At 43.2% G+C, this 27,433-nt stretch overlaps 1 protein-coding gene across 4 annotated transcripts in view; it reads left to right on the top strand.

The window, feature by feature from the left end:
* The window catches only part of TNRC6B (trinucleotide repeat containing adaptor 6B), a 190,894-nt gene that overhangs the window by 133,623 nt on the left and 29,838 nt on the right, over nt 1-27,433 (top strand). The window contains exons 4-12 of one of the 4 annotated variants that reach the window (XM_007453989.1): nt 1,478-1,816; nt 4,253-6,601; nt 8,229-8,387; nt 11,280-11,455; nt 13,850-13,924; nt 15,642-15,687; nt 17,309-17,457; nt 18,540-18,710; nt 23,342-23,467. In XM_007453989.1, coding sequence (XP_007454051.1) covers nt 1,478-1,816; nt 4,253-6,601; nt 8,229-8,387; nt 11,280-11,455; nt 13,850-13,924; nt 15,642-15,687; nt 17,309-17,457; nt 18,540-18,710; nt 23,342-23,467 — 3,590 coding nt within the window. Of the gene's footprint in view, nt 1-1,477; nt 1,817-4,252; nt 6,602-8,228; nt 8,388-11,279; nt 11,456-13,849; nt 13,925-15,641; nt 15,688-17,308; nt 17,458-18,539; nt 18,711-23,341; nt 23,468-27,433 lie in introns of those variants that run through there. The other 3 variants (XM_007453991.1, XM_007453990.1, XM_007453992.1) reach the window with 3 other exon arrangements.

Raw genomic sequence — 27,433 nt, 5'->3', positions numbered from 1 at the left:
CCCGCGTCTCCTGCATCGGCAGGCGGACTCTCAAGCACTGCGCCACCAGGGAAGCCCGGGCCCCCTGATTTCTGATGATGTATCTCTCTCCTCACAAAGGAGCCAGTTCAACGAGCAACATGCTGGCCCAGCATCACTTCAGCAGTTAGAGCAATACTGCCACCAGGGCTGGCCCTAACATGACTCTGGGTGTCAAGGATTTGGGCCTCAGAATCATCTGAATTACCAGTCTCGATAATTGTTTCTGTATTGCTGCCAGCCTGTATTTGCCAGGTGGATATTCTTGGAAAGGGTGGCAGTCTTTTGGTAAGGTGCAGACCCAGGAGAACATTTTCTGTAGGGTTGAGGGGAAGCCAAGGGGTCCTGCAGAGCTTCACGGTCGTCTCAGTGTTCCAGTACTTCCTGTTTGCCATTGTAAAAGTGAGGGAAAACCTTAAGTATTTAAAGTAAATAGGAAAACTATCTACATTTTGAAATTTTTATTTTAAATGAACAGTTGAAAAAACACACACAAGGTCCACTTAATTTTTTTTTGGACAAAAGCAAAAAGATAACATTTCTAATGTTTACACAGAGTGCCAAGAGTCTTTGAGTTCGGGTGGCTGTTGAAACCAAAACCAAGTTGATTTTGTGATTCTCTAGGCCTGGGGTTCCCTATAGGGGTCACTCTGTGCCAGGCCCTAAGAAAAAAAAGGTGAAAGATTCCTGCCATTGAGGAACTTCTGGCATGGTGGGGAGAAGGGTCTGTAAATGGAGAATGTCAATATAACCAGTTCATTCAGTGGTACAGAGATGGACAGCATGTTCCAGGAGCCCAAATGAAGGGTGCGTAGCCTACCTAGTCCAGGGATTTGGGAGAAATTTTCTCAGAGGCCAGTCTTTCAGAATGTGGATGAAGGGAAAGGGCCCTTGGGCTGAGAGCCTTGAACCTTTACCATGGGTTTTGTGTGGGGTTTGTATGCATCCTTAGACCTTCTAGGCAGCCCACTGTTGATTTAGGGGAGTGAATGGTGCTTGCTTCCCTCTCCTCCTTAGTTAATGGAATGTAATTCCATGATACCGCAGTCTTTGAATCCTTGTCACCATCGCTCGCTGCCCTTACCGTACCTTCGGTAAACTGAAGATGCTGGGGAATCCGGAAAGACCATGTCCCTCAGAGTTGTCTTATTAGAATTGGTCTCATGGAAGCTTTCTTAAAAATAATCTTCAGGGTTTCCCTGGTGGCACAGTGGTTGAGAGTCCGCCTGCCGATGCAGGGGACACGGGTTCGTCGGAGGATCCCACATGCCGCGGAGCGGCTGGGCCCATGAGCCATGGCCGCTGAGCCTGCGCGTCCGGAGCCTGTGCTCCTCAATGGGAGAGGCCACAACAATGAGAGACCCGCGTACCGCAAAAAAATATAATAATTTTAAAAAATAATAATCTTCAGAAAAATGAATTTGATCTCAAAGGCTGTTTCCCAATCTCTCTCTTTCAGTGCCCGAAGTGACGAAACCAAGTTTAAGCCAACCAACGGCCGCCAGCCCAATTGGCAGCTCTCCATCGCCACCAGTCAATGGTGGCAACAATGCCAAAAGGGTGGCAGTGCCGAACGGACAACCGCCAAGCGCCGCCCGCTACATGCCTCGGGAGGTGCCGCCGCGATTCCGTTGCCAGCAGGACCACAAAGTGTTACTAAAACGAGGGCAGCCTCCTCCACCGTCCTGCATGCTCCTCGGGGGCGGGGCGGGGCCTCCTCCCTCCACAGCGCCCGGAGCAAACCCCAACGCACAAGTGACAGGAGCGCTGCTGCAGAGCGAGGGTGGGACCGCACCAGGTGAGGAGCCTAATGCAGGTGAACGGGAGGCACAGCGGCTGCAGGGAGTGAGCATGTCGCTTGTGTTGCCCATGTAAAGTCCACGTTAATTACATAGATGCTTGGGGTTACTCAAAAGATGGGGGAGGAGCCCAGTGTGAGATGTGTACCAGCATTTCTCTCCTGAAACTGGGTTTTGGTGTCCAATGAGTGTGTGTGGTCTTGGCCTGAGCATCTAATGTCGCTGCTGTTTTTCCTCTCTCTTTGGGGCCTTTTTTCCTCCTCAGACAAGAGCATTACAGTTCGAGCCTCCATAGTCCCAGCTTCCCCCACAGGTGTGTGCTCAGGGGGCGACGGAAGTGAGACTAGTGCAGAGGCTGGTTCTGAATCTTAGACTCCCGTGTTTACGTTCCTGGAATGCCGGGAGAATAGAGAGAATGGTCTCTAAGGTGATAATGTAGAATCTTGGGAGGATCCCACATGATACCATTCTTTTATTAGATTTTTAAAATCAGTATTTCTTTAGAGAGCCCTGGATTTTGAGCTTTGTTAAAAACTGTATGTAGATATAAGGGATCTTTAGCTGAAGGGTCCTACTGGAAGTTTTGAGAGTTCTTAATAGATGAATACTAAACAGCTAACAGTAAAGAACTTCCAGGTGCCATCCCCGCCCCCTTTTTTAAAGCTTGTTAACAGATTTCCACGTATTCTTAAAATATATATATATATATATATTTTTTTTTGCGATATGTGGGCCTCTCACTGTCGTGGCCTTTCCCGTTGCCGGACGCGCAAGCTCAGCGCCCATGGCTCACGGGCCCAGCCGCTCCGCGGCATGTGGGATCCTCCCGGACCGGGGCACGAACCCGTATCCCCTGCATCGGCAGGCGGACTCTCAACCACTGCGCCACCAGGGAGGCCCCTTAAAATATTTTTTGAGACTAAATTAAAATTCAGAGCTTGAAGACCATCAGGCAAGGACAATGGGCTGGTGGTTGTTAATGACAGGATGCTTTATTCTAGTTCTGATTTGAACATAGAATTGCCTAGGTAATTCTGTTACCATCTTGTGTGCCAAGCGAAGTTGGAAAGAAAGCTCGTGGTGACACAGGCTTCATACAGAGATAAGCCCTGTATATGAGGCTTCTTGTGGTGGCTGTCAAGCCAGGCCCAAATCAGGCAGGGAAAGGCCTCCTGGCCCTTCCTTCCTGTCACCTTGTAACCAGCTGCAAAGGGAAGTGTGAGGGAGCGGTTGTGCCGGGCACTTCAGCAGCTGAGTCTAGCCAGGCGTGGACATCGACATGGGTCCAGTGTGAGTCAGTCTCCTGTTTACATTCTTAAAACCAAGGAGGCCCCTAATCTCAAGAGTTTGAGATTCTCTGCTTCCTTATTTTTATATGGCTCTATGTAATAGTTTTTTTTTTCAATGTCATATTGATTTAAAGTTCTTTGGTGAAAGGAATAAGTTTAGAAATTACTGGGCTAAAAACAGGTCATTTTTTCCCCCACCAAATATAGTAAATTCCATCAAACATGTGCTGAGCCAGACTATTTTATCAAGTTCCTTGGGCATGCAAACTGATTCATGCTTGTCTGCCCCTAGCATCTAGCTGGGTGGGCATTCCTCATTCAGTAGATGCTTATTGAGTAGCAGTTCCCTGGTCGCCTTGTGGAATTCAAACGTTAGCAAGATAGGTCTCTGACTAAAAGGCACTAACGTGGGGAAAGGAAGATGTGAACACAGTACACTGAGCAAAATGGCTCCAGACAGGGAAAGGTTGTTTTCAGGTGGTAAGCTCAAAAAAGTTTCATAGAAGAAATGGCACTTGAACTAGGCCCAGAAAGACAGGTAAATTTCAGTTTGTGAATTCAGAAGGAAAAAACAGGAGGTGCCTATGTGGAATGGTGCCAGGGTGAGAAGGTGCAATTTGTGGAATGTGGGCATCATCAGAGAAGAGTAGCGGAAGATGAGACTAGAAGAGTCAGTTGGTCCCAGGTTGTGGAGCATCTTGATCAAACTTCAGTCCAAAGAGTTTAGCTTTATTCTTGTACACTAAAAAACTACCCACTGCCTTCCATACAGCAGTGATATAATCAAAAGTGTGCTTTAGAAAACTCACTGCAGCCAGGAATGTTCAGCATGGATTGGAGATATAAAGCAAGTACAGGGTGTTACTGCCTTGTCTCAAGATACAGGAAGGCCCTTCTCTGTCACTAGGAATGGTAAGAGGGTATCTTTGAGAGATGCTGAGGGGGTGAGATTTAGCAAATACACCAACCAGGCAAAACAGAAGAGATGACTAAGACGGGTGTGGTACAGTTTACCAAGGCAGGCAGCTAGGTAGAGAACTAGTCTGTGGGGAAGCGTGGTGAACTCTCCTCTGGGGCACTTTGAGCTTGGGGTGTTAATAGAGCATGCATATGCAGCTGTGATTGATGAGACACTCTCTTTCTCAGAGTCAGCCCTTGGAGGTGCTGCTGCTTCACATTATGCAAATCCCACTTGGGGCCCGGGAGCCTCCTCCAACAACGGCGCCTCCCCCAACCCTATTCACATCTGGGACAAGGTGATTGTAGACGGGTCTGACATGGAAGAGTGGCCTTGCATTGCCAGCAAAGACACTGAGTCTTCTTCCGAAAACACCACCGATAACAACAGTGCCTCGAACCCTGGCTCTGAGAAGAGCACTCTGCCAGGAAGCACCACTAGTAACAAAGGAAAAGGGAGCCAGTGCCAGTCTGCAAGTTCTGGGAACGAATGTAATCTTGGGGTCTGGAAATCTGACCCTAAGGCTAAATCTGTTCAATCTTCCAACTCTACTACAGAAAGCAACAATGGACTAGGAAATTGGAGGAATGTGAGCGGTCAGGATAGAATTGGACCTGGCTCTGGCTTTAGCAACTTTAACCCAAATAGCAACCCATCTGCCTGGCCAGCGCTGGTCCAAGAAGGAAATTCTAGGAAAGGGGCATTGGAAACGGATACTAGTAATTCCAGCGCACAGGTTAGCACAGTAGGTCAGGCATCCAGGGAACAGCAGTCAAAGATGGAAAATGCGGGTGTTAATTTTGTTGTCTCTGGCAGAGAACAGGCTCAAATTCATAACACTGATGGACCAAAAAATGGAAACACTAACTCCTTGAACTTAAGTTCACCAAACCCCATGGAGAATAAGGGAATGCCCTTCGGAATGGGCTTGGGGAACGCCTCCAGGAGCACTGATGCCCCTTCACAAAGCACTGGAGATCGAAAGACTGGGAGTGTTGGATCTTGGAGTGCAGCTAGGGGGCCTTCTGGAACTGACACAGCCTCTGGACAGAGCAATTCTGGAAACAATGGGAACAATGGAAAGGATAGAGAGGACTCCTGGAAAGGAGCTCCTGTTCAGAAATCAACCGGGTCAAAAAATGACTCTTGGGACAACAATAACAGGTCTACGGGTGGGTCCTGGAACTTTGGCCCTCAGGACTCTAATGACAACAAATGGGGTGAAGGGAACAAAATGACATCTGGGGTCTCTCAGGGAGAATGGAAACAGCCGACTGGGTCTGATGAGTTGAAAATTGGAGAATGGAGTGGTCCAAACCAACCAAATTCTAGCACTGGAGCATGGGACAATCAAAAGGGCCACCCCCTCCCTGAAAACCAAGGCAATGCCCAGGCTCCCTGTTGGGGAAGATCTTCCAGCTCCACGGGAAGTGAAGTTGGAGGTCAAAGCACTGGAAGCAACCACAAAGCAGGAAGTAGTGACAGTCATAATTCTGGCCGTCGGTCGTACAGGCCCACACATCCTGATTGTCAGGCTGTCTTGCAGACTCTTTTGAGCCGAACTGATTTGGACCCCAGGGTGCTCTCAAACACTGGCTGGGGCCAAACTCAAATTAAGCAGGACACAGTGTGGGATATTGAAGAGGTGCCAAGGCCCGAGGGGAAATCTGACAAAGGAACTGAGGGGTGGGAGAGCGCTGCCACACAGACCAAGAACTCAGGGGGCTGGGGAGATGCACCCAGCCAAAGCAATCAAATGAAGTCTGGATGGGGGGAGCTCTCAGCCTCTACAGAGTGGAAAGACCCCAAGAACACAGGAGGCTGGAACGACTATAAAAACAACAACTCTTCCAGTTGGGGAGGAGGACGACCAGATGAAAAGACATCTTCCTCTTGGAATGAGAATTCCAACAAGGAGCAGGGGTGGGGAGGTGGACGCCAGCCCAATCAAGGATGGACTTCTGGAAAGAATGGTTGGGGAGAGGAGGTCGATCAGGCAAAAAATAGCAATTGGGAAAGTTCTGCCAGTAAACCTGTGTCTGGGTGGGGTGAAGGAGGGCAGAATGAAATCGGAACTTGGGGGAACGGTGGGAATGCAAGCCTAGCTTCAAAAGGCGGGTGGGAAGATTGCAAAAGATCTACAGCCTGGACAGAGACAGGCAGACAACCCAGTTCCTGGAACAAACAGCACCAACAGCAGCAGCAGGCACAGCAGCCACCGCCACCACAACCAGAGACTTCTGGTTCATGGGGAGGCCCAGCCCCACCACCTCCAGGCAATGGACGACCTTCCAGTTCCAACTGGAGCAGCGGGCCGCAGCCAGTGAACCCGAAGGATGAGGAACCCAGTGGTTGGGAAGAGCCGTCCCCACAGTCGATTAGTCGGAAGATGGACATTGATGATGGCACTTCAGCGTGGGGAGACCCTAACAGTTACAACTACAAGAATGTGAATCTGTGGGATAAGAATTCCCAAGGGGGCCCAGCACCTCGAGAACCAAACCTGCCTACCCCGATGACTGCTAAATCAGCATCAGGTAGGCAATGGCTTTTTCTCACAGGTTTTGGTGAAGAAAAGAAATCCTAAACCAAGACATTTTTATTAAGATGCATTTATTTAACTAAGCTTTGTTCTGGGAACCTTTCCTACATTAACTCTAGGCTGTTGTTAACAGAGACTCTCTTTTTATAAAATGATAGTGATAACAGATGCTGGTAGTACATTTTAGTGTTCTTTCTTGGCAAAAGAAAAAAGTAGGCATTGCTGGGTTAGACTCTCCAGTTTTTTTTTTCGTTTTGGTAATTGTATTGGTCTGCAGAATCCAAAAGATTTATATCTTGCTAAACAAACTGTGCTCTAGATTTAAAAATAAAGAATTAAAATAGGAGCAGAAATAGACCTGACTTCCATTCTGGTTCTGCCTGTGGACACATCCTCCGTGTTTCTCTTGCCCTGGCGACAGGAATAGTCTGTGTTGTTCTTGCAGAGGCCATCAGAAAATGCTGTAGCAAAGCTGGGATCTGGAAGGTTTCCATCACTTTCCAGATGATTTTTAACAGTTAACCTCTGGAAGTGGAGTACTTAGTTGTGTGGAGATCGTTATCTCATGATAATCAGTTGTCCAGAATTAAACTTTCTTCCCTCCTTATTTGAGTAGGAAACATCATACCTGGTAAATTAAAAATAGTGCTGGTGAAAATTTTTAAAAAGGCGGGGCGGGGGGTGGGGGGAGCGCGGGATTTTGAGCTCTTTTTAAAAAAAAAAGTAGTGCTGGTCATTAGTTTGGCATTGTCAACTTGAATGTCCTCATATAGTTCAACAAATTAAGAGGATGCACCATTCAAGTGTTGGGTTCTTTTTTTAATTAAAATTAGTCATAATATTTAATTTTCCACTTTCCAGAGTAAGCTTAGTATTCAGTGAATCCAGTTATGGACACTTAGAAAATGATTACTTTTAATTAGTTCTTTTCTTGAAATATTGAAAAGAATGAGGAAGGAAATGAAGATTGCTCATTAATTCCCTACCTAGAACATGTAAAAATTTTTATTCATATACTAAAAACCTTCAAACTGTACAGAAAAGCAAAAGGTAATAAGTAAAAGAATCTTAGCCCCTAGGGTCTCTCCCTGCAGGTCTTAGAATTTTGTGTGCCATTCAAAAATTTCGTTCATACCTGTAGCAAAATATATCTATCCTTTAAAATTTTTACACTGAAGGGATTGTACTATATACACTGTTCTTCACCTTGCTTTTTTCATTATTCTTAAAAACTTTCCACTGTTAGCATGTACATTTCTGTCTTTAATTGCTTCGTGTATAGTATTCATTTGATGGGCAACTCACGATTGGTCTCACTGGTCCCTTTTTGGTAGATATTTAGGTTGCTTCCAAATGTTATCTGACAGTGATGCAGAGGGCATTGTTGTACATGTAATTTCATCTACCTTTACAAGTATATCTGTGGTATAATTTCCTGGCAGTGGAATTACTGGGCAAAAAGTTAAAGTGACAATGCCAAGTGCCCTCCATGAAGGTGGTACCTATTTATACTTCCACCAACAGAATTCAGGAGTGCCTGTTCCTCCTACCTTCACCCCCAGTGGATACTATGGTGTTCATTGAACAAATCATTCTTAGAGATACATGTCCTTTCTTTACAGTCTGGAGCAAAAGCACACCACCTGCTCCAGATAATGGTACTTCAGCTTGGGGTGAGCCAAATGAAAGCAGTCCTGGGTGGGGTGAAATGGATGACACAGGAGCATCGACCACAGGCTGGGGGACCACACCCTCCAGTGCTCCAAATGCCATGAAACCTAGTAAGTATACGGCATTATTTTTGAGGGAGTCTCTATTATAACTTTGGGGGTCACACATTTTGGTGAGGGCTGTTGTTAAACTGTTGTTTCAGTGAGATTCAGGACCTTGAACCTTTAATAAATGGTTAGCAGCAAATGCTGGGGACTTGGCATATGTAAAAATGCTTACAGTGAACTAAAAGTCATAAGTTAGTTTTGTTGATTTCGTTTTAACTTAGGTGTAGTGTCTGGCCAGAATTGAAATTTTCATTTGGTGCTTTTTTTTTTGCTCAGTAACTTAAATATTGCTCATTAGATCTATTTTGCATCTCTCACGTTGGTATAATTTTTTTTTAAACTCCTGGCTTTTAACGTGGAGCAAGGTCTCTGCTGCCCAGTGACTTCGTCCTTCTGTTCCTTCCTTTCCCCTTTGTTTCTCTTCTCATACATCCACCCACGTAAGCACATTTAAGGTTTCTTGAACCCAACAAAGATTTCTTCATTTGAATTTTTAAACAAAGCACGTCACACTTATTCATGATCATTGAAAATCTAAGCTATACTAGATCCAGCTGGCAATGTGTAGTCACAGTAATTTGCAAACTTTGTAAATGGATGCTGCGGAACGTCCCACTGGATGGTGCTCAATTGAAAAATTGAGTTTCAAGTATCTGTTTTCACTTGTTTATAGTTTTCTTAAAAAGTATTCCAGCATCACTTTTCTACCATATTGCAGACTTAAGGAATTGTCTTTTGATTAAAAAATGTGGTCAGACTGAATACTCAAAATTTGAACAAGAATAAAAAAATTCTGCTGTCAAGTTTATTTTATGATATGTATGATTCTTACCATGCCACAGGAAGGAATATCATCTTAGCTATCTGTATTCTAGAAACTCACTCTTGTTCCTATGTAACTTGACTGCGTTTTAAAAATTACGAATCTCCTTCACTTCATAGAAATAGCTTTATAAAGAATTTGATTTCGTCTTGATTTTCATTGCAAAATTGGTCGTATCATCATGGGAAATACCATCCTGTAGACTTGGAATAGATCCAAAATGCTGTTGGAAGGCATTAACCAGACCCTTGGCACAAGGAGGTACTTTAGCAGTGCTTTCAGGATTTTTATGTGTCTTTCCCAACTTCAGGATCATCTTTTGTCCATCACAAAAGACTCACTTTTCTCCAAATTTTAAAAAGTCTTCTACTCTTCAGGATCATCTATATCTGCAGTTAAAGCTGCAGTTATATTTACTCCTTCTCTGGGTAATTTCAGTGTGTAATAGAGGAAGGGGCTAGATCATCACAGCCTACCAAATTGATGCTGATAGTTAACCTGGGATGTTGTCTAGACTGCAGATACCTTATATCTGGTGTGGGCTCTGTGACTAAAAATCGCAGCTTTCTAATCTTTCTACAAGAAGTCATTTGTTAAAAGTTCAGCTCCTTTCTCTAGAAGAAGGGTTACGTGGATGTTGTCCTTCTTTGAAGGGGTCAGTATGTTACTTACGTTGGGTCTTTAATTCCTATTACTTGTCAGAGGATGTATAAAGCCTGTGTTTACAATAATAGTGGATAACCTCCTATGCAGAAGAAATGGTCCTGGTTATCAATGGCATTTCCAGCAGCGGAGGGAACAGCCCCCAAGCCCTGCCTCTTGCTGCCCAGTCACAGAGCCCCTGCAAGGGGTGCTCAGTGAACCCCATGGAGGTTCCATCAGGTTCCCCATGGCATTGCTGGGAGATGATGCCACAGTCTGAGGAAATCAACTGCCTTGCACCCTGTGTACTTGATGGGTGCCTGCATGGCATCATAGGCCTGGTCCTAGGGCATGGCAGCAGTCATTCAAGGAAAGGCCTGGAAGAGACACCTTTCTGGCTCTGGACTCTTCACATGAAGCTATCTAAATCAAATAACTACCCCTTCATAAAGGTCCTGTCATTTGGTAAATTGAAGGTGTGGATGGAGCTTCTAGGCAGGATAGTGTATTTCTCTTCTTCCATCATTATATAGAGTATCATTACCACAAAGTGTATCCATCAGTTCCATACAGTATTTTCAGAAGGAGATTAAGGATTATCCCAATCTCCAAATTGAAGATCTTTGTTTAAAGGGGGATGTTGGTGAAATTTGACTCTGGATACTGATGATGTCCTATTTCGTCGAATATTAGAGCCCTGATTTCCCTCTGTCTTTGTTCTGTTTTCCTCGTTCCCTGTCTACCACATTTCCTCTGTCTGTCTTTTAAAAGCCATTGCTTATACATTGTCTTTGCCTAGGATCTTTTTAGTACCTAATCCATTTCAAGTGTGTAAATCCAATAACTTTCAAATTTTCATGGCTTCTTTCACCATAATTTTGATATTCAAAATCTAATACAGTTTTGTTTTTTCATCCATTTTGCGTGTTCTTTTCTTCACCCCAAGCAAGGTAGACAGTTGTTCTTTACCATACCTCATATTTGTAAAGTCCATTATAAAGTTCCCCACATACTTTTAGGAGGGTAAAAGTAAAGAATGCAGTAAAACATCCTCATTAAGAGTAACAGATTTCTCTAAATTGAGATGTGAAATTTCTTATAAGTAACGACAGGTTCTTTTCAATCGGGGGATTTCTGTCAGCTTTGTATAAAGGGGAAAAAAATCGTTGATCCAGAGGCCAGGAAATCTTGATTTGTGCTTTATTAACTTACTCTGTATCGTTGACCCTTTTTGGGTTTCCATTTCTGCTCTGAAAAGTTCGGATGATATTTGCCTTGCCGTACAGGTAGACTAGACACAATTACAAATACACTAAAATGCTGCATTTACGGGGAATGGTTGTTGCGGTTATTGTTACATATAGCTTATTGTTATATATACCTATATATTGTTATATATAGCGTACAGTTGGTTCGTTCTTCTCTTAAAGATTCCAAATCTATGCAAGACGGCTGGGGGGAGAGTGACGGGCCTGTGACAGGAACCCGCCATCCCAGCTGGGAAGAGGAGGAGGATGGAGGAGTCTGGAACACCGCCGGCTCTCAGGGAAGTGCTTCCTCCCACAGTTCGGCAAGCTGGGGCCAAGGAGGAAAGAAACAGATGAAGGTAGCCCGCTTTAGAGATGCCTGGGCTTGCTTATTCTTTCTTAGAGGGCAAAACTGAGAATGTTTTCATGGACGAAGTCAGGCAGCTGGGGTCCCTGAGGTTCTCAGTGAGGGGGGCGGTATTTTCTTCAGAACAAGTACCTACTTCCTCTTTACGCCTCCTCTTCCTTCCCCATGACCTTGAAATCTCCAACGACAAAACTCTTGCTGTGGCTAAGATGGAATTTTCAAAGAAACGAAATTTTCCTCACTTTGGCTTCCACGTTAGAATAATTCTTTGGAAGCTGTCAAGGCACACCTTATAAATGTTTTACGCTTTCGCGTTCTAAAGCCAAGTCAGTCCTTAGAGTAAATCCCCAGGAATGTGTAAAAGAGAAGCCACAGTAATATGGTTTCTCCAGCAGCAATCATGGCAACTCACTTTTATCTCATTCGGAAAACTCCAAGGCCCAGGACCCTTTTCTCAACAAAATGAGGTGCCAGTGCGTTAACCCTGCGTTAGCAACTACATGATTCATCTACATCCTGTACCAGTTGTGTTCTACACTTGTTACTTTCTGTATCTTAGAACAACTTAGTTTCTCCTTTGATTTGCATAATTTGATGAGGACTTTGGTTTTCAATCTAGAACCAGAACGACTCTCAGTAGAAGCCCTCTTTTTTCATTCCAGCCTCTCATTCCACAGATACATTGAAGGACATAGGAAGTGGGCAGCCATGTATTTAATTTGAGGATGGGAGCCTTGCTGCCCTAAGAAACGCTTCACAACTAAAAGTCCTGGTTTTCAAATACCAGGTGCCATGTTAGAAGGTCTTCAGTGGCCAGGGGCTGTACCTTCATCCCCTTTGCCTATGGGATTTTGTTCTGAATACGATTACTCCCTTTTAGGCCTGAGAATACAGGTTGTTTCTGTTAGAGATGTTTTGTTTAAGCAGTCATTTACAGTTTTCCCTCTTAAAGGACTTTTATTACTCCAGTCACAAAAGAAATTATTCAGTAAACTTGCCAGCATTTTTAGTACATTCGTGTTGTCTAGTCTGCTGTGGCTTTCTTTTGGTTATTTACAAATTAACAATAAGACCAAATTACAAGATAGTTCAGGAGACTGTTGAGGAAGCAACTGAGTGAAAGGTACTAGCCCACTCAGGGAACCACCAAGATTTAATGAAGTTAATTGGGAATTAAATGTTTCTGCTCCATGACTGACGATTCTGATCTTTCATACTGAGGGCCTCTTTGTGTGTGTGATCAAATACAGCTGACATAAAATTTACCATCTTAACCAATTTTAAGTGTACGGATCAGTCGCATTAAGTACATTCACATTGTTGTGCTGTCACTAACATCTGTCCACAAAGTAACTACCACTTCTCTCCTCCTTCCAGTGAGGGTTTTTTTTGACCTTCAAACTAAGTACCTTAACACTTGCAAGAATAATAAAATTGATCTGACCAATACCATCAGAGCACAAATAGAATTTTTCCCCAGAGAATGCACACGTGCACAAAGCCCCATCACCTCCTGCCCCCACAAGGTCCCTGCCACAGTTCCACTCACCTTCTACGTAGAAATAAGAGTGGAACTGATGACTGGTGCCTTGTTCAGTGGAGAAACTAGTTTGTCCCATTAAGAAACAAGCAGAGGGCTTCCCTGGTGGCGCAGTGGTTGAGGGTCCGCCTGCTGATGCAGGGGACGCGGGTTCGTGCCCCGGTCCGGGAGGATCCCACATGCCACGGAGCGGCTGGGACCGTGAGCCACGGCCGCTGAGCCTGCGCGTCCAGAGCCTGTGCACTTAAAACTAAATGCCCTCATAGTAACAGGTATGTGGTAAACTTGGTGATGGTGTCTTCTGCTAGGCTTCTTTCCCATTGGGGATCCACATCATTACACTATGAAACAAGCAGATAAAAGTGCTACGTGGATGAGTTCCTCATTGTATCCACACAGAGAATAATGACCAGTTTAAATGGGCTGCTTTCCAAATAACATGCACTAGCATCAAACTCTTTTTCTTCACTCCTAATACAAACCGGCTTGGGTTACAAGGAGATAGTAAGAGAGAAAATACTAGCATGCAAACATTATGTTTTAGAAAATCTGATATTGACCTTCTATTTATAGGGTAAAAACACTAGCTGACAATATATTTTTCCAGTTACTTCTAATTCAGTGCAACGAATAAAGTAAGAATGAAAACATAGATGTAATAACGAAAGCATAGTACTTTTTTAGACTAACAGATAACATATCAAAATAACTATAGTTAAAGAGGAATAGTGAGGGTTCAAAAAGGTAAACTCTTGGTTTTGCATTTTCAGTCAGTACTTTTGCAACTCAGGAAGTTGAAATAAAATAAATTATTTGATCCTGAGGTTACATATTTCATTTCTCTAGTGCTCACTAAAAGGAGGAAACAATGATTCATGGATGAATCCCCTTGCCAAACAGTTTTCAAATATGGGATTGCTGGTAAGTTTTACTTTTTCATACGTGGAATGTATCCCAACTTTTACATGTAATACAAATTTTAAGACCATTGCCACATATAGTACAAAAGTACAGATTTAGAAACTGGTTAAGCAGTGTTCCTGATTTGTATTAGGCAGTATTTGTTCTCTATTCTTTTTTTCTTAATGAAATACTCCAGTATTTAAAGGGTACAGCTTTAAAATTTTTAGTCCTTGTATCCTTTTCCTTAGGCAGTTAGGGAAGAAAAAGCCAAGTACTTAAAATTTATATAATTTTTGCTGACTACTGTACCAGCTTTTATATTATAATTTTAAAAAGACAGCAGCTGCAGAATAACTAGGGAAACTATTTGTGATTAATTATATAGGCAGTTCTTGTAGAATTTCTAATTTTTTGATCTCTTGGGAACATTATGGGGACACCCTGTCCCTGGTTGCCAAAAGACAAATGACTTGGCTGCACATTTCAAGATCTGATGACTTGACAAGTCACAAGAAGAAGTTGTCATCATTTGGCTGCCGCTCTTGGAATTTGATCCTGAGCCGACTGGAACTTGAGCACAGGGGTTTAATTCTCCAAGCAGCTGTTTAGCTGTTCCTCTGCCCATAGATTTACTGAAGCTAATTTGATGTGAAAATCGAATTTAGGAATATAGACACCAACAGCAATCAAAATTAGTCAGATTTTTGTTTTTAATATTTATTTCTTTATTTGGCTGCACCAGGTTTTAGTTGAGGCTTGTGGAATTTTTAGTTGCGGCATGCGGGCTCTAGTTCCCTGACCAGGGATCGAACCCAGGTCCCCTGCATTGGGGGCGCAGAGTCTTAACCACTGGACCGCCTGGGAAGTCCCAAAATTAGCCATATTAAAAATGTTACGGGGGGCTTGGCTTCCCTGGTGGCACAATGGTTGAGAGTCCACCTGCCGATGCAGGGGACACGGGTTCGTACCCCGGTCCAGGAGGATCCCACATGCCACGGAGTGGCTGGGCCCGTGAGCCATGGCCGCTGAGCCTGCGCGTCTGGAGCCTGTGCTCCGCAACAGGAGAGTCCACAACAGTGAGAGGCCCGCATACCAAAAAAAAAAATTAAAAAATTAGGAAAAAAAATAATGTTACTGGGACTTCCCTCGGGGGAAAGGGAAGTGGTTAAGATCCACTGCCAACGCAGGGCACACAGGTTCAGGTCCTGGTCTGGGTGCCGCAGAGCAACTAAGCCCATGCGCCACAACTACTGAGCCTGTGCTCTAGAGCCCACGAGCCACAACTACTGAAGCCCATGTGCCTAGAGCCAGTGCTCCGCAACGAAGAGTAACCCCCAGTCGCCACAACTAGAGAAAGCCCGTGCACAGCAACAAAGATGCAGTGCAGCCAAAAATAAATAAATAAATAAATATATATATATATATATATATATATATATATATATATAAATGTTACTGTCTTGGGACTTCCCGGGCAGTCCAGTGATTAGGACTTCGCATTTCCACTTCAGGGGACACGGGTTCAATCCCTGGTCAGGGAACTAAGATCACTCATGCCACGCAGCCAAAAAAAAAAGTTATTGTTTTCATTCCAGTTTAAGGTTCATTTCCAAGGACCTTGTATAGTCCTAGTAGTAAAGTAAGGTGTGGCTCACACATGAATAATGGCATTTCTCCTCTGATTCAGACGTTTAATTCAAGCCTTTAATCTTCCTTCACTGTTCTTTATTTTCAGAGTCAAACTGAAGATAATCCAAGTAGCAAAATGGATTTGTCTGTAGGTGTGTATCCCTCCACGAATACAAATGGAATATGTTGTTGTTCATGACACCCTGTTGGGATCCCCTGCTCACTTTGAGTTGGGATGGGTGCAGTTCCTAGACACATATTCCACACTCGCTCTGGGGAAGTCACCGTGCTTGACGTAAATGAGTATTGTGTGCCACGTATAAAAACTTGAGACTTGGAGGCCACTGGGCAGCTGGGGAGACCGTGTGTACCACATAAAGGAGTCAGCCTTTGCTTGGCCGTTGGCACTTGTTGTCGTGGATGAGTGTAGGCTCAGCTTTGCCAGGTCCTCCAGTGTTTTCAAGAGAGGCCAGAAATTCAGATATGCATTGACATCCTGATTTTTTTTTTTAACGTCTTTATTGGAGTATAGTTGCTTTACAATGGTGTGTTAGTTTCTGCTGTTATAACAGAGTGAATCTGCTATACATATACATATAGCCCCATATCTCCACCCTCTTGCGTCTCCCTTCCACCCTCCCTATCCCACCCCTCTAGGTAGTCACAAAGCACTGAGCTGATCTCCCTGCTCTATGCGGCCGCTTCCCACTAGCTGTCTCTTTTACGTTTGGTAGTATATATATGTCCATGCAGTCTCTCACTTCGTCCCAGCTTACCCTTCCCCCTCCCCATGTCCTCAAGTCTATTCTCTACAGCTGCATCTTTACTCCTGTCCTGGACATCCTGATTTTTAAATAGTGGAAGCTAATCCAGATTTTTTAAAATGCCATGTGTGGCCAAATAAAATATGTCTGTGGCCCTGCCAGAGTCAGCTCTCAGGTGGCCAGGTCTGTCTGCACTGGAATGTCCCATTATTGACCAACCCCCTCCTCTGCAAGTAGAGCAGATGCAGCATCGGCCCTTCATCTGTGGGACCTTCACAGTGATGCTGTCGCTCACCTGAAGGAACTTAAGAATCAAACCGGGAAGAAAAGGAAACAATCCTAGGAGATAAGGGAAATAACCTCTGATCTATGATACTCTTAAATATGAGAACAGCTAAAAAATGAGCTTCATGTCACTGTACAATAGCAAATTTATAGATATGTGAAAGAAAGTGGGAATAGCCATTGCACCTGGGAAATTACATTGTACCAGTAACATGGCACACCGTCTCCTGTGTTCAGCATGAAGTTCTAAATTTTAGGGCAACAGCCATGCCTCTTTGCTCTTTTTATTCCTAATAATCATGTTTCACAACCACAGCTGTTTGTCTAGCAGATGCTAAAATATTAACAAGAGACACATCCTCTCACTGAGGACATTTGAATATATGAGCAAGATATGTTCATCAAACATATCAATACCCGGTCTAAGAATTAGATTAGTTAGAGATTTTTTTAACTAGGTTAGCCCTCAGGCTCTCTTTCAGTCTTCCATAGAAAACCGGCTACAGCTAATATATGTTGTGGGGTTTGGGGGAGATTGTTTGGTTCTGTTTTGTTTTTAAGGCATCCATGTGTGTTCCAGGAAGGACCACCAGCAGCCTGAACCAGTAAAAAGCTATTCTGGTCTTACACCTGCACCTCAGGGAGCGTAGTGGGACAGGTCACTCTTGGTCATGAGGGAGACATTGATTGTTAACATCCTCACTCCTTCTGTGTTACTTTTCAGGGAGCCTTCCAGATAAAAAATTTGATGTGGACAAGCGAGCAATGAATCTCGGGGATTTTAATGATATCATGAGGAAGGATCGATCTGGGTTCCGTCCACCTAATTCCAAAGACATGGGAACCACAGATAGTGGGCCTTATTTTGAGAAGGTGAGTTGAATCCTTGGTTTAAGATAATAATTCATGAGAACCACTTTGGTTCCCACTTGTCTTTTGATAATTAATTCCAGAAGGAAGCATAGAATTACTGAACTGAATGAGCGAGCAAAGCACAAACGTCACCTACTTTTGAATGGTGACATGAAAATAGTTGTTGTTGGCAGGTGATTAGGCAGCAGCTAGAACCATCTGTCTTTACAATGTGAGTATTGTGAACAAGGCCTAAGTTTTGGGGAATTTATAAGTTTGGAGGGGGGAAGTGATCTATTTATAGTGGGGGAAATGCACACTCAAAACACGTAGAAGAAATCCTAGAGGCAAATTTATTCTGAATTCTTTTTTCTGCTTTTTTCTGTTGTGCAATTTACAAAAATAAATTTTTGGATCTTGTGCAAATAGTCTGTGTCTCCTAAGGCCTTGCCTTCTAGCTTTGTCGAGATGATCCAAAACTTTCCCCTTTGCTATTTCGAAGAGAGCTCTTTTGTCTTCTTTCTCCATTTCCATAATGATCTGTTTTTAGTTATGATGGTATACTTTTCAAATTCTCAACTACCTGCTTTAAACAAGTCATTTATACCTATCTGTTGGGATTTTTAACATTTCTAATGGAGGAGGTCATTCCTTGATTCAGAATACCAATTTGCAGTGTTCCTGGTCTTCAGAAGGCAGTTAAAACCAGAGTTTTTAGATCTGGCACTTTTTTGACACCACAGTGCTGATCCAGACAGCAACATATTTGCAAGAAGATTACTCTGGCTTCTGTTTCAGCAGCCACGTAGTTAGAGCAATCAATACTAGATGCATGAAAATGAAGTGTCTGGCAATTTTTATCTTAGTGCAATGGACAGAATGTGTTAACTAACTTAGAGGATAAGAATCTATAGGAAAGAGGATGACAGATGGTGTCTGTTGGGCAAAGTATCATGACTATTATCAGATCCAAATTCTATCCTCGTTTACTGCTAATACACTCTAACCTTGTTTATTCCTGGTGTTTCTCTTTTCCCTTCTTGCATTCTGTTGCTTCACTAACCAACACTCATTGTGATTGGCTAACTACTACTACTTTTCAGCTGACTTTGCCTTTCTCCAATCAAGATGGGTGCCTTGGGGATGAGGCTCCCTGCTCTCCCTTCTCCCCTTCTCCCAGCTACAAGCTGTCTCCCTCTGGTTCCACACTACCCAACGTCAGCCTTGGAGCAATCGGCACAGGGCTCAACCCCCAAAACTTCGCTGCTAGACAAGTAAGGAGGCCTCTCAAATTTATAACTGCTTGGCTGTGGCCTCGCCTTGGCCCTGGTCTGCAGTTTATTGCATCATTTGTCTGTCTTGGGAAATTTGTTGATTACTGAATGCACAGAATGATATTAAGTATAGGCTTTAGCTCTTTCAGCCCATAGAACCCATCTCTCTTCATGTTTCTCAACATGGATTTTATTTTAAATATGTTTCTTTTGTCTTCCCATTTTTGGTCATAAGTTTACGTTTAATAGTTAACTAATGACTGGCTTAGGAAAATGTTAAAGAAGCTTACAGGTACCTTCTATCATCTAATTTAGCATCATATTTGCCATTTTTGAACGTTTGATTGAATGGCAAGACAGACTACTTTTGAGGTCTTTTCAATCTAATAAAATTGCTAATTAGAAAACAGCAGCAAAACTAGTAAGATTAAATATTGGAGGGTTACAGCATCTTAAAAATCTAGTGTCTTTAAGTATCATATTACCCAGAGAAAGGTAACTTACATGTTAGATAACGAAGCTTTAAGAAGAGCGATGTTGCCCAGTGTTTGATTCAGCCTGGAGCAGGGCCTTTCCTGGGGTTGGATCTGTCAGTCCTCCAAGGAAGGGCTGTGCAGCAGAAACAGGACTGGCAGGGCTGGCCTGATCATGCCACCTCGCCTTTACAGGCCCAGGCGGACAGAGCAGGCCTCTGTCTGTCACCTTGCAGTAGCTCTGTTGTAGTTTTTGTGGAGAAAACCAGGAATCTGGGGACAATTCCTTTCTGACAGTGGCTCCAGTGATACTTTCCTGGCCTTAGTTCCATGACTACTTACTTTACTTCTGCTTTCATCTCTGAATGTCACAGAAGGACATTTAATTATTAGTTGCGTCCATTCTGTTTGCACGTGATGACTTTTCACGTAGAAATGAAAGGATGGTATAAAACACCTCTTACGCTATAGTCCTCAAGTGACATATAGATCGTTCATATGCTTTCTAATTGTTGCCTTAGCACATTTAAAAAATGGACTATATTATATCCATGTGTTCATATTGCTTAACTCTGGATTGAGAGTTATAGGTAGTTTTTTGTTTTCTTCCTTGATATTTCACTCTCTTTCCTAATGTTTCCACAGAGGACATGGCTGTGTATTACTTATATAAACAGAGAAGAAACAATTTTATCCATTTTCGTGGGGAGGAGGGCTCTTTTGAGTTGAGATATATCAAATATAAGATAGTCTTAATACTCTTGGTTAATGGTGATCATAAGTATTCTCCCAGGATCACCTGATTATCAGATACTTATAGTACATAAACTTTAGTATAAGTGACCAGCCAAACTAGCTGTGTACTGGACTCTAAAAAAAGGTCATTTCTCTTCATTTTTTTGATCTGTGGATTGCTACAAAGTCCATTGTGAACCAAGTTGATTATACATGTTCTATCCAAATATGGTTATGGTTTTTTCACACTATTTTCATGCAGAGTTAACATACTTCATAATTTCAAAATAAAATTTGAGGGTTTTTCCAAAATTACAGAAGATTTCAGTTAGCTTGATAACCTTGTTTTTAATCTATATACCTTTCTAAGTTAAACATTGTAGTTGAGGCAAATATCACCAATAATTATTAGGCTCAGGTCATCATTAAAGCCTCACATACAACAGTGAAGCTTTAGAAATAGCCAGATAAGCCACCATTAATATATATATATATATATATATATATATATATATGCTTTTGATGCTGGTTTTCCTAATCTCTAAATATAGTTTTTTAAAAAAAGACTGGATTGTTTTCCCTGGTGGCGCAGTGGTTGGGAGTCCGTCTGCTGATGTAGGGGACATGGGTTCATGCCCTGGTCCGGGAAGATCCCACATGCCACGGAGTGGCTGGGCCCATGAGCCATGGCCGCTGAGCCTGCACGTCCGGAGCCTGTGCTCCGCAATGGGAGAGGCCACAACAGTGAGAGGCCTGCGTACTGCAAAAAAAAAAAAGAAAAAAAAAAGACTGGATTTGTATGATTACCATTAAATACATTACTGTGCAAAATAGCTACTTCTGAGCCAAGGAGATGACCAACTTGTGATGCCAAAGTTCCATATTAAAAAATAGAGAAGGGCTTCCCTGGTGGCTCAGTGGTTGGGAGTCCACCTGCCAATGCAGGGGACACGGGTTCGTGCCCCGGTCTGGGAAGATCCCACATGCCGCGGAGTGGCTGGGCCCATGAGCCATGGCTGCTGAGCCTGCGCGTCCGGAGCCTGTGCTCCGCAACAGGAGAGGCCACAACAGTGAGAGGCCCGTGTACCGCAAAAAAAAAAAAATAGAGAAGATGGGAATTCCCTGGTTGGCCTAGTGTTTAGAATTCTGGGCTTTCACTGCCATGGCCCAGTTTCCATCCCTGGTCGGGGAACTGAGATCTCACCAGGCACATGCCACAGCCAAAAAATACAAAAGCAAGATTTAACAGTAAATAATGAATAAAAATGATCTAAAAAGGGTTTTATTTTTTTTAAGGTATTTTTTGATAAACTTATGTTGACTTATCTTTGTTATTATCTGTATCAGATATATCAAAGTGTTTGGTATGGCTTTAGAGACACTTGATAATGAAAACCTAAAACCTTTGGTGGGAGTGGGATGGACTCTTTCTCCTAGGAATAGGAAAGTAGGGCTTGATATTACAAAAACCATAAAAGGTAAATTCTTTGTAATACCTCTTACCAGAAAGAGAGGTTGAAATTTAAAACGACCCATACAGAGCAGTTTGGAGCCCTACAAAACATAGGTTCTGGCAAGGACTTTAGCTGTCAGAAACGCCACCATCCAAGGACCATCCATGAATAATTAACATCTAATAACAAGGTCATTACTTTGATAGTAAAGTGTGAGAATGATCTCAGTGGAATAGTCTTAGCAAAATAAATGTTTCCTGTTTTCCTGGGAAGAATTAGCAGCTAAGCTCCAGACTACCAGGATCTCAGAAAAGTTAGATCTGAGCCATTTCACCTCAGAATGACAAGTTTGATTAGTAAGACAGGAGAGGCAGAGATATTAGAGTTTCTAGAACTAAAGGTCTTTTCATGTTTAAACAGTCCTTTGGGAGATTTAAAGTTCATGGTGGATCTTTGATTTTCTTTTATGAGATGTACACAGATTTTAATTGCCATTTCTACTTTATATTCATAATCATTTTTATTTTCAATACTTTTAAGTTTATTAATTCCCCTGAAGCAGTCCCCTAATCTATTTTGAATCATTAAGCCATCAAAATATCTTTGGTGCTCTAGACCTTAAGGACAAAATTCTTCTTTAAATTGCCTTAATCCCCACGATTCCAGGGATAAGATGATGGTGGTGACCTCAGCTCAGAGCGCACAGGCTTGGTATAAGCAGTGGTGTAGCTGTCTTCACTGACGGTGTTCAGTGGGATGTTTGTTTTCAAGTGTATGAAATTGATGGGTCATGGATGTTTGCAAATGATGTGCTCATCCTACAGACCAGGGCTTGATTGAGTTTCTGGGAATACAAAGAGGGAAATATTAAGCTGGTGGTGGAAAGACAGGATGGAAAATAACTGTAATATGATTTGATGATGGATCCCATCAAAGAGTTTTCAAGTGTTTTGAGAATGTAGAGGTGGGCTCAGTGAATCTGAACGTGCAATGAGGAAGGTTTGGGAGAAGACTTTGTTGATGAGTTTGACCTCTGAGCTGGGCCTTGAAGAGGCCAAGTGAAGATGGTATAGAAAACTACATCGGGCAGCGTCAAGTATCGAATATGATTTCTGTGCTTCTCTGCTAGAAACAAGTCAGAAAGGAAAGGCCATCATATACAGCCCAGCTTTTTATAGCTCTTTGACTGGAGCAGTCTAGAACTGCTTCAATGAGTTGATCCTCCAGAAATCAGGGAGCTAAGCTTGTTTTTTGACTAGACTGATAGTCATACATTTGAATGAGAAGTTACAGGTGAGTAATGTTTTGTTTTGGTAGCCCTGGAATGATTTTTCACTTTTTCCCTTTCTTCCTTTTTTATCTCACTCTGTGGTTGATTCACATTTCCTCGTCTAGTAAAGAAGGGACCAAGCAGACCCAGGACAGCGAAGGGTGTTCGGATCTGGAGTAGGGTCCTCAGGGAGCTAGGCTCACAGTTGGGTGGCACTGATTTTATGATTGAATCAACCAGTGCAGAGAAGTCATATCATAGTATTGTTTTACAACTGATATTATTCACAAGCCTGCATTTTTACTTAGTTGCTTTTTAAGGTGCGTCTCAGGTTATATAGTTTGAGAATAAATTCGGTAAACCCAATCTTAAAAAAGAAAGTAGTTAAATAAATGTTATACTGCCTGTACCTTTCAATAACAACAACAACAAATTAGTGTTTTTTCTAACATTTGACTAAGTTGAATGCTTTTGGTTTATAGAATGCATCAGACTGCAGGGGTGGTGATGATATGCCCATGATTGGATTTGAATACTTTTCTGAGCATTCTGAGATGAGGAACTTTTTTCAGTTGTAAAATTCTGTGATTCCATGGAACACGGGATATGATTCTTCTGAGGGAGAGAAAACCTGAACTGTTTCTTATTTGTGTTTTCTTATGTTAACAAAAAGCCTCACCGTCGCTGTTCCGTTGACAGGGTGGCAATCATGGTTTGTTTGGAAATAGCACAGCACAATCGAGAGGCGTGCACACCCCCGTGCAGCCGCTGAATTCTTCTCCTAATCTCCGGGCGCAAGTGCCTCCCCAGTTCATTTCGCCCCAGGTAAGCAGTTCATGGATCCACAATTCATAAGTAAAAGTCCAGGTGGTTACTAGTTGTCAACTGACTGGTTTTGTGGGCGTAAAAGGAATAACAGTTACCCATCTAAAATGGGAAAAATCCGGATGCCAGGGATCAAGATTTTTAGAACAAGATGGCAAATCTCGTTTGTTTTTTTATTGTATCGTGCATACAAAGTAGATGTTTTTACATGAAAAGCATTATGATTATATTCCTTTTAGATCTCCTGTATATTTTCCCAATACTATATTGATTTTTAAACTGTGTATAATTAAAACTACTGTGTAAATTCCGATGTGTCAACATTCAGAAGTTGGTTGCCCTCAAGGCTTCACAGGATAATTGCCAGGTTCTGGGTTATTCTGAAAAGTTTTGAGGAGATACATACTAAAACACTGACTGGGTGTTCTAGGGGGGGTTAAAGAACTAATGAAGTGGCAGAGACATTCACAGAGCAACTTTGTGTAGGACACGGTCTTTTGGGTAGCATGGGAACCCTTTAGGACCCTCTATTAGCAGGAGATTGGACGAGTTGTTCGGGGGTATAGGTGAGAGATTTGTGCCAGTCTACCACATACTGCCTCTCACACACCTTTGTGGGAAACAGGTCTGAGGAGCAAAGTGAAAGCTGATAAGCCCAAGTAAAGATTCAGTGTGTGAATCAAGATCAAGAGCTTTGAGTCTGTCCCATCGTATAAGAGGGGGTGGGGTACTTACTAGATCCAGCCAACAGGTTGTGAAGGGTCAGGTTTTGTTGTTTGTTTTTTGACACGTCTTGTAAGACAGAAGCTTAAAATGTTTATTTGAAAACATAATCTGTAGATTTCAAATCCTGCTTTGGACGTTGAGTCTGTCCATCTTGGTAGAGGAAGGAATGTTGATCGTGCCCCCGCCTCCATCTTCATGGTCCTGTCCGGAGTCCTCTTAGGTCTCTCTTCTTCCCCTTCCCTTTCTCTGAGTTCCACTCATCCTTCAAGTCCCAGGTAGACAGAGCTGTTCCTGACTTCCCCAGCACTTTACAGTGGCAGTATCTTGCCTTTTGGAGCACTTGCCAACATGCCTTGCCATCAGGCCAACAGCCGTCCATGGTTATCGAACGTCTGCAGTGTTCCAGGTTGTGTGTTGGCAGTGCATGGTTGAAGAAAACACTGCCTCTCCCATCGCTGCCTCCTGGAGTTGTGGCAGTGATGGCAGAGTAGTCGGTAGATGGCGTGCTGCATGGAAAAGCTTAACAGAGTTTGGGGAGCTGGGTGGGACCTCACACTAGCAGTGACATTTAAGCTGGGTCTTGAAGAAGGAGTCAGAGTTCGCTGGGCACAACCAGATGAAAGGTGCCTTCCAGGAGGCAGGAGCAGCTTGTGCAGGGGGCAGTAATATCTGGAAGGACAAGGCACGTTTGGGGAAATGCGGTTAGTGTGAATAGTTAGTTTGAGCTTGTGGAAGTGTAGGTATGCTGTCTAGAATGGAATAGGAAGAAGCTAGTCAGGAAGTTTGGGACCAAATTTGGAACGGTTTTGTTTGCCTTGCTAAGTTGGACTTTGTCCTTTAGTCACCATGGTTTGTAACATTATCTTGGCCGCTACTTAAAAACACAGTTTCTGGGTCTTCCTCAATCTACTGAGACACAGAGTCTTGGGTGTTGGGGCCTCACCACCCCCAGGGGATTTTTACATGCTCCCTAGAGTCTGGCTGCTCCTGCTAAAGATAATATAGTGTTAGGCAAGATTTCTCAGCTGAGTGGCAATATAGGAAAATTTAAGTTTTGGAAAAATAACACCATGATATAGAGGACATGTTTGAATGACAAAATCACTAGAGCAAAGGAGATCAGTTATGAAGCTAGTGCAGGAATCCAGATAAGATAGTAGCAGTCAGGGGGACTTCCCTGGTGGCTCAGTGGTTAAGAGTCTACTTCCAATGCAGGGGTTCGATCCCTGGTCAGGGAACTAGATCCCACATGCATACTGCAACTAAGAGTTCGCATGCCACAACTAAGGAGCCCACAAGCCACAACTAAGGAGCCCGCCTGCCACAACTAAGACCTGTCGCAAATAAATGAAGGAATGAATGAAACACAGCATTAAATTAAAAAAAGATAGTGGCAGTGGGAATTAAGACCTCCTTGTGAAGGTCACTGGTGATCTTTGTGTTGTGGAATACAGTGATCTGTTCCCCAGTTTTTACTCATGTATCAGCATTTGACACAGTGGATCACTCCCTCCTTTTTGAAATAATGCATTTGGCTTTCAGACACCTTCTATATTGGTTCTCCACCTGCCTTTTCTTGTCTTTCTGCTTTACAAGTTCTTCCTCACTTCCCCAGTGTTTAAACATCAGAGTACCCCAGCCTCAGTATCTGAACCTCTTCTCACCACTTACATCCACTTTTAGGTGATCTCACCCAGTGGAATGACTTTAAAATACTGACAGTTCCAAAACTGTGACTTCACCCCAGATCTCTCTTCTGAACCACGAAGACTTCTGGCCATCTTTAGTAGGATGCCTTATAGGCATCTGAAGTGAACACGCCCAAAACAGAACTTCCTGCTTCATCCCACTCTCCCCTCAAAACATCCTCTTCCTCCAAGCACCTGGCAGTCTCATCCTGCAGGTGCTCAGGCCAGAGCTGGTTGTGAGTTCTCACAGCGCACAACCAATCCAGCAACAAATCCTCCCTTCAAAACTTCATCCAGCATCCGACCATTTCCTACTGTGACCATGGTCTCCTGACTGGTCCCCCCACTTCATCCCATACTTGCTCCCTTGAGTCTTGTTTTCTGCCCTGAGTTCACACTGATCCTCTAAAACCGCACTGTCCAGTGTAGCCATTAGCCACATGAGCACTTGAAATGTGACTTGTGGAATGGAAGAACTGAATTTTGGTTTTAATGAATTTAAATAGCCACAGCAGGTTAGCACCTACCGTATGGACAGTGCAGATGTGGAACATTTCTGTCATCACAGAAAGTTAAGGTAAATCATGTTACTGCTTTACCAGGACCCCTCTCCTGGCTCCCTCTCTCACTGAGAATACAAAGCCAGCTCTTCACTGTGGTCTTTGGGGCTCTTGGTGACCTCCCTGCCCCCCACACTTGCCGCTCTCCTGTTCATCCAGACCTCTCCAGCCAGCTGGCCCCAGTGCACGGAACATACTCCCAGAATGCTCTTCTCCCAGACTGGCACATGGCTCCGTCTTTATTTCCTTCAGAGCTCTGCTTCAATCCCACCTTATCAGGGAGGCTGTCCCAGGCTGCGTATAGTACACCACCACCACCGTTACTCACCCCCACCCCACCCCCAGGAGGGTAATAAGCTTCACAGCGGCAGGATCTGTGGCTGCTCTGTTCGTTGCTGCATCTTGAACATCAGCAGCTGTGCAGGGCATGTATTTTAAGTTCAGTAAGTATATGTCAAGTCACAGGAAGGTGCATTTCAGAATGATCTAGAAAGCGGAATTGTTAGGAAAGCGCAGTGAACTTAGTCTGAGAGACTTAGGGGCTGCAAATCTCTTTATGACCAAAGTATCTGCTCTACATGAAAAAGAAAAGTACTTGCGTCCTCCTACATTTTTGAAATGTGTTTATTTAGCAAAACATGGTTAACATTTCTTTAATGCATAATGAGGGCAAACTATTAAACAATGGAATGTTCAGTTTTTTCCTGTCATTTACATATTTTAAAAAACAAAGCAGTTGGGTAGGTTTAAAAAAACATTTTTCTTCAAGTAAAGAGAATATAATAACAGCACTGAAAGTTTGGAAAGTGCAGAAAAAAATTCTTTCTTTTAAAAATATTTATTTATTTATTTTTATTTGGCTGTGCCGGGTCTTTACTTGTGGCATGCGGGATCTTTGTTGCATATGTGAGCTCTTAGTTGTGGCATGCATGCGGGATCTATCTCCCCCACCAGCGACTGAACCCAGACCCCCTGCATTGGGAGCACGGAGT

The sequence above is a fragment of the Lipotes vexillifer genome, unplaced genomic scaffold (genome assembly GCF_000442215.2).
Source record: "Lipotes vexillifer unplaced genomic scaffold, Lipotes_vexillifer_v1.1 scaffold382, whole genome shotgun sequence".
NCBI lineage: Eukaryota > Metazoa > Chordata > Mammalia > Artiodactyla > Lipotidae > Lipotes > Lipotes vexillifer.
The sequence above is the reverse complement of the archived record's forward strand: the minus strand, read 5'-3'. Positions and strand labels throughout refer to the sequence as shown.